Below are 10,317 nucleotides of genomic sequence, written 5' to 3'. Positions count from 1 at the left end.
ACTTTTGGTTCTTTCTTCCTTTTACTTGTTTCATATATGGGACTGGAATTTAATCTGTTTAAAAACTGTGTCTTATGAAGTTACTTTAGAGGCATGAATATGGGATTTGGAATGGACACCTTCCAAAAATAGATAATATAGAGGCTATGGAGAGAAATACCATAAGTTTTATGTCCAGTTCTTCATGGAAAAAGGCATTCTAAGAAGAGTCATAGGGCGAAAGTCTCATCTGTGTTTTGTTTCAACTATCTTATTAAAAATAAAAATAATTAAAAAGTGACCAGTGTATCCAAATGAACAAAACCCTCTTTCCTTTTAATACTGTGCAAATTCTCTATACTTGCTGCTTAAAAACTTTTGTTGTACCAGCTCTTTTTTATTAAAGGGCAGGGCTTGTACAATGTACAAGGTTGTTTGTAAGGCTGAATCTGTGTAAGAAAGAGTTGACTTGTGGCTCTGGATTCAGTCCTGAGAAAACGTGAGCCTGTCAGAGGCTGGCTGTGTAGTGGCTGCCTGTAGGGCACTGTCCCAGTGCTCATCTGGCGGCTGCTGGAGATGAGGCCATCGCGGGTGTGAAACGCCAGAGCTGAGCTTGTGATCACCTGGGACACAGGTGCTCAAAGAGGGTCCTTATGAGAATAAGCAGCTATAAAGAACAGATGAGGAAGCAGGATGATAAAAGATGATGGATTAGAGGAGGAAAGAAAAGAACAGGCTAGTTACATGAAAGTATGTGAGTAGAGGAAAAATGTGTCAGGTATACATCACAAAGGAGATTGCCTTCCCTCGCCTCCTCTTCTTTCTCTTCACTGTTTCTTGCCCATATGTCTGTTAGATTTGTTATGCACTTACCACTGCAAAGCCAAGTGCTGGCTCTTTGCAAATTGCTTAGTGTTCTCTGTGTTCATGTTTTCCCAGTTTTAATACTGGCAAAATATTGGGGTCTTTAGCCTCCATATAGCAGATGTAGTTTATTTCTAAATGAACATTTCTATTTATTTCTACCTGAACACGCCACTGGTGCCTCTGATACATTTTGCCCAATAGTAAACTGGTATAATAGAAAAGACTAATGAAGGGAGAAGTACTGGGTTTCGTAGGTGAATTTTAATATTTTTTAACATATACATACATACATTCATGTAGCATGATGAACAACTTTAATAGTCTGAGAAATTTATCTAGAGAAACATAGAAACACCTGCTAACTACTCTTCAGTGTTTTTGTTAAGGCCACAAAGCAAATGCAAGGAGAACTTGACATCTAACACTGACAAGAGCACATAAATTCAAACTGTACTTGCAGAATATACTGAAAAAGGAAAATTTTCATAACACTAGAGTGAACTGCAACTGCAAACAAGAGTAGATCTTTCTCGATTTGAGTTTTAAAATGAGTTAGCTGTGAACCAGACATTAAAGACTTCTTTTCATAATTAATCACATTAAGTTTTTTCTATGCTATTCTTTATATTGTTAATGTAAGAGGGTACCTCTTATACAGTCAGAAAGCAGAAAAGTTAATGCATCACTTGGACAACAAAACAATTGAGAATTCAGATAGCCTGTCAATTAACATTGAAGATGTTAATTTCTGCACCTCAAACAGCATTACGAGTTCTTTTGAGGAATTTTGATGGTGACAGTCTTAACTTCTGTGTATTCATGAAGTCCATATTCTCCCCTAGGTAAAAGAGAATGAAGAGTAGCATTTATGCTAATGCTTTTTATATGAATTATTTTTTTGGATGGGATTTTCAGTGGTAGTGTGCAATTAGCCAGATACATTACAAGTACACTGGACATATTTGAAAGACAGCTGTGCAGCTAGACTGCTGCTGGAAACCTTTTGAAAAGCTACATCAACGGTCTCCTGAGAAAAATTGCAGAGAGAATAACATTACTTCTGTGAGTGGTGTTTGTAAAGCACTTCTTCTGATATCAAGAGCCTTCTCCAGTGTAAAAAAATAGGAGCATCATCTCAAGTAAATGGGGGACAAAATTATTCCATGATGAAAACTGAGATAGTGAAAAAGAGTTGCAATCTTTGACATGTTATGGGCATGTTTCACCTGTATGGTTTCAGTGATGGGATGAAGCCTGTTTTTATTCCTGACTATTTCATATCTGATGTAGTCAAACTATTTAGACATAACTGATTGCTCTGTTGAACAAGGGTTTGCTACAGTATAATGTTACACAGATCTCACTGCTGTCTTATTAGATAGATATATAAGGAAGACAGAAATCAGTCCTCAGGACACTGTGTGTTGAGTGAAAATGTTTACTGATTCCCTTCACTTTTGGGGAGGAATTTTTTTAGTATATGACATTTAGTAGTTTAATTCTTAATGGCATTATGACTCCAAGAATTATATGGATAATTTTATTTTGAGATCAAGGAAGTCAGTGGCTTAACACAACCACATTCTAATTTTTTCTGTGTAGGTTTTGCACACATATTTCCACTTCTCCTAAAAATGCTTGTCACATATTTACAAATTTTCTCATGACAGACATCCATCTGGTGATGATTTTTTCCTTGTCCTATAGTGGGAATATTTTTATTGGTCTGATAATTGTGACTTTGAACCTGAAAAATTTGTTAGCATGAAAGATTAATTGCTTCAAAATGTACTGTTGTAGAGAAAATTTTTGATAGTCTGTTATTTCCAGCAAATAAATCCAAAAAATATTTCTGAAAAATACTGTAATTCAGAATTGATTATCTCCCAATTATTGGCACCCGTACCCAACAAAGGCAAAGCTGTGTTTGATAAAAATGGTCTAAATTATTAAAGGGTTTCAATTTCCAGTTTTCTAAAGCTCTCAACATTGGCTTGACTGTTTCCTTTGAAGTCAGTGGGAGCTTTGCCATCAGAAGCAGATTGTGCCCAGTGATGAGCAAGTATGAAAACACTAGCCTCTATCTCTGAAGAAACTACATAAAGAGAAACTCTGAAGTGCCTCACCTATACATATCTTTTTTGATCACTTCCATTATTCATTAGAAGTGTTATGTATTTATCTTAATAAAAAAAGAGGCTTACATGTACTAATTTTTTCTCATTGCTTTAAAAATAGTTTGTTCTTGTACATATGACATTTTAACAAAGAATACAAGTAAGACTGGATATTATTCAAGTTGAAACTGGATTAAAGCTCAGAAGTTTGAAAAAAATTGATTAGTTTATAATATTTTATGCCACTCTGCTTCTATTCTGGGAAAAACAAAGGTCCAAAGACTACAGAGTGTTATTTTCATGAAAACTTTTGGTCTGGCTAGCACATACTGTAAAATCGTTAGTTTCACAAACTTTTAACAGAAAAATCTTGCTTCAGTCAAGGATTTTGGAGTCTTGTGTTTTCAAAACTTAGCATTTAAAGGGGATTTCACAACCCACCAGGTTAATCTTCATGAAAATGGGAGTTTCTCTATATATGCAAAAACTGTAAACCGTAAGCCCAATGGTCAGTTTTGCTTACCATATATTGCAACCACAATATACTGCAAATTAGTCCTATTGAAAAAGTGTGCCTCTAAGAAATTTTCTTATTTATTTTGTACAGGAATTGCTGGTTAACATTGCCTCTGACAACATGATGCCTCTAAGCACTCTAGAGACTTATTTGCCAAAATCTCAAACTGGTCATCCTAGTTATGCATATTTTAAGTCAGGGTATGGAATTTCATTTTGAATTTCCTGTTAATCTACAGCTTTAAAAAGATTCACTTACATTTCTCGTCCATTTCCTGACATCTTAAAACCTCCAAAGGGACATTGAGCAGACAATGCACTATAGCAATTAACCCTGAAAGAACAGAAAAATTACTTTTGACAGTGCAAAACAATTTTTTTCACTTCTGAAAAATCAGATGTTTTCTGTCACCTCTAAAAAGCCTATGTTCATAGTCACAAACAACATCTAAGTATATATTTGCAAAAATATATGTAGTTTGAAGTTCAGATAAATGAAGCATCAGAAACAACTACAGTTATCAGAGTACTAAAACTCAGCAAGGGTCTTCAACCTAGGAGACAGTCATATCTTTCTCTGATCATTGCAATAAAATTTCTAATTTGTACATAAGCTCTCTCACAAAAGGTTATACACAAATAAGTCTTCTGCAGAAGAGTTCATGTACCCTTCCAACAGATAAATGCAGGATAGCTTCACTATATACTTAGGAAATTTCGTTCGATTCTATTCAGTTAAACCTTATTTTGTACTGTGGTTAAGAACAAAGACACAATAATGAGTAAAAAAGGAATTTCACAGGAAAATTTGTAGGTATGAAGAATTTTGGCAGAATGTGCATCCCATTTCCTAGCTAAGAAACTCTTTTTGTCTTAAAACCTTGTCAAATCAAATATTTTCTCTTTTCATATCTTATGTTCTATCCTCCTTGCCAGTCTACTGGTTTCAACAAAAGAGATTCTGTTCATAGCTAAGGATTCCTAGACCACCAATCATGTAAGAGCAAATCCCAAATATTCCACTTCTATTCTAAACTTTCTTCCACATAAAGAGTACCAACTCTGAAGGCAAGACTGTTAAATTATTTTTGGAAAGCATATGTTCTTAGATCACAGGACATGGGCAGGAATTTGTGCTGGTTGTGAGTACTTCCAGATAAAATGTAAATTGGACACAGATTTTGCATTCAAGTAAAATTGGTTGTTCCCTTTCTGAGGCATTGAAATAACTGTAAGGAAATGCAGGTCTTTGTCAGTGATTGTCATTAGACCCTGCTATGCCTCCAAGCTTTCACTCTTTCATTTCATACCTTTTTCTTTTCCAGCTCCATATAGGTTGCCTCTTCTTTCTACTGCTGGAAATTGGCCTTGTAGTTGTTCTCACAGCTTGTATATACTTTTTTTGTTCAATCACATTTCATCAATCTTTCCCATTACAGAACTGGGAAAGGCTCTGCCCAAGCTAATGGTCACTGTACTTCAGATGATTAACTTCTTTACACAATATCAAAACTTATCTCATTAATTATCTATTGGGCTATCCCCAGATCCTGAAGTAAAGGGCACTCTCATAGCATTTTATTTTGTTTCCTTTTCTTTTTAGCAAGTAAATTTCCTTATTTTTTACTAAGTTTATTGGAAAATGGGATGATGACTAACAAGAAGTAATTATTTAGAAAACACATGAAATGGGGAAACATGTGGGAAAGATAAACAGAAGAGACAACGATCTACCTCTATAAAGAAGACTTCATATCAAAAAAAACCACCTAAAATACTGTGAATATGTCTTACAATTAGTTCCATTGACACCTGCAGATCTAAAGTAAGAAGTAAGAAAAACTTTAGTTACCATACTGTTCCAGCCTGAAGGGCAGCTGCAAATGTCAATGCTTTGTCAATGTCTTTGGTAAAAACTGCTGCTGCTAAGCCATAGGTGGTATTATTTGCCCTCTTTATAACTTCATCTATGGTTTTAAACTTCATGATTTGTTGAACAGGTCCAAATATCTGTATCAAACACACGTAAACATATGAAGTGAACTAGAATAATTTACTATTTGAAGTAATTGATATATTTTAAGTTTACTTGTGTCAGATGTCCTTATTCCTGAATTCATTCAGCCAGAATGAATAAAGTTCTAAAAAATACCATGAATTTGCATAATGACTTTTGCTATATGAAGGAAGTCAAGATTACCTATTGTAAATAAATCATAAAACAATAAATGAGCAATGAAAACAAATAAACAATGATCAAAAAGCACCCATCATAAAGGTAGTTAACATGGTGTCACAATGTGCTAACTATCTATACTGGTTCTGGAGCTCTATTAAAACTCTATTTTTAAAGTCAAGAAAGACATTCAATTTTTCATTCACCTAAATTTACTATTAGAATTTTATCCCTGCAAGTAGCTGCTCAACTGAGAATGTACTCCAAGTGAAGCAAGTAATTCTGCTTTCCATGTGGGTGTCAGGTAAGAAAATAGTCCTTCAGTTCAGCTTTCCTGCTACCATTGTTCAGAGCTCTCAGCCAGAGGTGCCCATCCCTATCACAGAACACCAAGACTATGTAAGCTGAGGGAGGCATTACAACATCTAACTAATTCTATTTCCATAGACTGTGAGCTTTCTATTTGACTGAGTTTTTAGTGTTGTTTCTAGCTAGAGTTCTAAGGATTGATTTCTGTAGATCAGAAAACCACTGGACATTCCTCCAGTGTTCAAGCTGTGAGCTTCAAAACTCAGACAGATTTTAAACATTAATATTAATTACACTGTCTTGGCTACTTGTAGCTTCTTTGTCCATTACACTTAAAATAATGTGAGGAGCAGTTCTCGTACTGCTGACCAAAGGGTAGCTAACAGAACTGCAAAAAACCCGTAACTATACTGTTTCCTAGTTGACTCATAGGTCAAATATGGTGGAAACAATGAAAATTCTGTCTTGAAGAGGTCTATCATGTTTTACAAACCTCTTCCTGTCACAATTAATTCTAAATGCTGTTGTGTTCATTTCAACTCAGGCTGTTGGCTCTTGCTGGATGTAGTAAGTATGTTTAGGAGACTGCATTACCTTTCTAATATGAAGTAGTATAATGGACACCAATTGCAGCCCAATTGCAGCAGGTATTAATTAAGATAAATGTAAAAAAACCACAGTGAAGAGGTCATGACTTGACTTTGAGTCTTATGTAGAGAACTAGCTCAGATGGCAGCTCAACACTCCCAAATGTCTCTGGTTCCTTCCAGACAGTCACTGGTGTCCTAGCATTGTCATCTTAGTTGGGACAGTAGCAGATTCTTCAATGAAGTGTAGACACATCTGCAAACTGATCTAAGTTAAGTAATCCTACAGGGGCAAAATTAAATGCTACAAACAAAATGCCTCTGGAAGCACAATCCAACTAGTTTCTCACATTGCAAAGCATCTGCCTAGTGCGTACAAGCACCAAATGGCTCCTCAGGCAGTGGAAAACATTCACAAGCTGTGCCTCCAAGGTTTACAGGTCACTATGACTTTAATATGTTAGACATGGACAGTATGAAGCAATGCAAAGAATCCAAACTTCAGCATTTATCTACTGCAAGAGCCTTTGCTGGCAGGGCAGCCTCATACTCCTCTCCCTCCTTGAGCAATTTGGTGAAATGGGCACCAGAAAGCAATGAAAGCACTTTAAACACCGCTAGGATGGAATAACAGGTTTAATGGGAGAATTTTCATGCAGTCACTTGACCTTCTAAATGATTGTTTTGTACAGATATTTAAACAGATGACTTCCAGTGAGAGAAGAGACTGCTGAAAATTAATTTACCTCTTCTTTGGCGATGCGCATATCATCTGTAACGTTAGAAAAAACTGTGGGCTGGATGAAGTAACCCTTGTCTCCCCATGGACCTCCTCCACATTCCAGTTTGGCTCCTTCTTTCTTCCCACTCTCAATTAGCTCCAGGATTTTTTTATACTGCTCCTTATCAATCTAAATGAAAAGATATTTCAGGAATGAAAGAAACACACACTGATAACAGCTGGTCTTCTAGCTTATTAACCTAAACCTGTGTCCCTATGAGCTGAAGAAAAATATGGCTTTTTCTGTGCAGCAATACACCACAGTGAATAGATCTGATGCAGGCTATAATTTTTTGTTTCTAGAAAGAATTACTCTAGAAATCATAACAAGGAATCTGATTACAAAGAGAGATATTTAACATAACTACCATAAAGGAAATGCAGCTACAACCATTATTACAATTTTCCATTAAATGGGATCATACCAGTTCTAAAAGGAGTAAATTTTCTAATCTGTAAAAAAGTTAAGCTTCAGCTAAAAGTTGCTAAGGATAAAAACAAGTCAAACAAGGCAAATTATGAGACTGGAGGAGAAAAGACTCAATATGCTCATTCAAATATTATTATTATTGCTTTTCTCACAAGTTTAAATTTTTAGTAAGAGTGTATTTACATCTCTCATTTAAATTGTTAGCATGAAATTCAAACTCAGTAAAGCCTCAATAATATGAAAAATCATTTCTGTTAATTTTATATCAGCTGTACACCAGACAAATGGAGTTTACTTTTTTGAATCTTCCTACCCTTTGACTTTTAAATTTATTCTGCTGAATTTATTTTCTTGTACTAAAATATATTCCAGGATATCAAAATAAGATTTTTTAATTTCCCTAATCTTTTGTGGCTTGGAGTGCGTTTTTTTTCAATTTACTGGGTCTCTTTTATTACTCAAAATGACTGTGATAACCAATAAAGAATATGTTACTCTATCAAACGCATGGGAGTGGTTTTGTCTCCTACTTTTTCTTTGTCTCTACTACAGCACTTCTTTTTCATGCTTTTATTCCATGTCCTGCAGTATAATCTGATGTGGGAATAAAACTAGATGAGAACTGTTGTAACAGTGTTGATTTCACAGCATTGTGATAGCAATACTTTTTAATGCTGCATTTTAACATTCACTTAATGGGAAAGATGTTAATATGATCTTTTAACAAAAGGAGAAAAAAGACCAAATTCTTGCATTTTAATTGTGTAATATTCTAAAACTGAGAGCAACATAATAAAAGTCTAGTGCCTTGAAAAACTGGAGAAGATATTGAAACTCTTATTTCTTCAAGCTAGTCACTTATAGTTGCACTATCTGAATGAAAATTAGCAAGCTCTAACGTGACATAGGTGCTTGTACTTGCACTTTTACAGATCTGGTATTGGAGCTTTCTCAAAGCATCTCAATTTTTTATAATTGTTCCCCTTCAACAATAAAAAGAGAAAAAGACCTTAGGCCTATGATACTGGCACAAGCAACAATCACTCTGATTTCTTCCTCTTTGTACTCCAGACTAACCTCTACAAAACTGTACTTAGCCTTGAAACTGCTGCAATGATAGGTTTAGAAAGACATTAAATTGTGATGTCATGACAGAATTAGGCTGAAAACATGTAATATTACTCACTTGAGGGCCTTGCTGTACTCCAGGTTTCAAAGGATCCCCAAGAGTATACTTCTTTGCTCTTTCAATGCTCCGGCGAACAAACTCATCATAAATAGGCTCTTCCACAAAAATCCTAGATCCTGCTATACAACATTGTCCCTGGTGATAGAACAGACCAATATGGGCAAATTCCACAGCAGCATCCACTGCAAAGAAATGCAGAGTTCATCAGATCATGAACCTGAATCGTCACATCATAAACATTTGTCACCCATCTAATTTCCCATTCTAGCACTTTTTATTTTTATGGCCCTTTAAAACACAGATATAAAACCCATTTACTTATGTCCAAACTACCCTTCTCAAGAACATCATGGTACACCTAGCTGAACACACATTCAAATACTCTATGGGAAACGTAGATTTAACATTATTTGCCCTGTCAGGAGTATCGAGAAAAGTATTCAGACAGAAAGTTAATAAACCTGTTTAAGCTCCTTCTATCTTTTCATTCCTCATTCATGTTTCATTAGGATAATCATTAATTACATTTAGAGTGAACAGGGTTTCAGAGCTCCAAATCTATTCAGGAGCAATTGATTTTGGTGGTAATTTAACTTAAAATTATGGCATGACGAGAAAACATTAAAAAGTACTTCTTTTTTGAAAAGGTTAAAATAATTTGTTGACCAAGAAAGGAAAAAGTGTGTTGGATTTGCAATAGTAGTAGTTTATATAATAAAAGTATTACTAACAATCTGCATCTGCAAATATAATATTAGGACTTTTTCCTCCAAGTTCCAAGGTAACTCTCTTCAGATTGCTCTTCCCTGCTGCTTCTTTAATCAGTTTGCCAACCTAAAAGGTAGGAAGAGGACAGCTTCATGTGAAAAAGTTCATAATGATTTCTATAATACTTTTCTGATTTCCTCAAAAGTGAAAATCAGTTAAGAGTTTTCTACTATCCCAGTAATAAAATGAAAAATAAGTTAAAATAAAACAACTGAGAAGAGTCAGGGTACAGGGGGCTTGTGCCCTATGAACTGGAAATGTTTTCTAGAAGAGTTTCCCCTGTAATGTTACCTGCCAAAGATACATGGTGCTTTTGTGGTTACTATGACTGTGCTTGCACGTATCTCTAATCTAAAGCAGGCAAAGGTTGCTGCTTCACCTGTTACTCCCATTAGGTTAAAATTCCTTTGTTTTACGCATGAGAAGGCTCTTTAATGCACAGTTTGTGAGACAATCTACACTGGCTGCATGAACACTCTTTCTTGTTTCAAGTTCTCTCTTGGATGAATGAAGAGGAGAAAATTAACACTGCAAGCTTACCTTGAGCAGGTAAGAACACTTACCCTGCTTTTTTCTACTGATGACATGATTGAAGGAA

At 35.3% G+C, this 10,317-nt stretch overlaps 1 protein-coding gene across 1 annotated transcript in view; it reads right to left on the bottom strand.

Annotated features, from left to right (window-relative positions):
• Positions 1–1,088: 1,088 nt before the first annotated feature.
• ALDH1A1 (aldehyde dehydrogenase 1 family member A1) overlaps positions 1,089–10,317 on the bottom strand; it is a 30,611-nt gene continuing 21,382 nt past the window's right edge. The window contains exons 8-13 of the mRNA XM_064403579.1: positions 9,683–9,785; positions 8,949–9,133; positions 7,298–7,462; positions 5,332–5,489; positions 3,739–3,813; positions 1,089–1,684 (exon numbers count right to left, since the gene is read on the bottom strand). Coding sequence (XP_064259649.1) covers positions 1,612–1,684; positions 3,739–3,813; positions 5,332–5,489; positions 7,298–7,462; positions 8,949–9,133; positions 9,683–9,785 — 759 coding nt within the window. The 3' untranslated portion in view covers positions 1,089–1,611. The remainder of the gene's footprint in view (positions 1,685–3,738; positions 3,814–5,331; positions 5,490–7,297; positions 7,463–8,948; positions 9,134–9,682; positions 9,786–10,317) is intronic.

The sequence above is a fragment of the Passer domesticus genome, chromosome Z (assembly GCF_036417665.1).
Source record: "Passer domesticus isolate bPasDom1 chromosome Z, bPasDom1.hap1, whole genome shotgun sequence".
Taxonomy (NCBI): Eukaryota; Metazoa; Chordata; class Aves; order Passeriformes; family Passeridae; genus Passer; species Passer domesticus.
The sequence above is the reverse complement of the archived record's forward strand: the minus strand, read 5'-3'. Positions and strand labels throughout refer to the sequence as shown.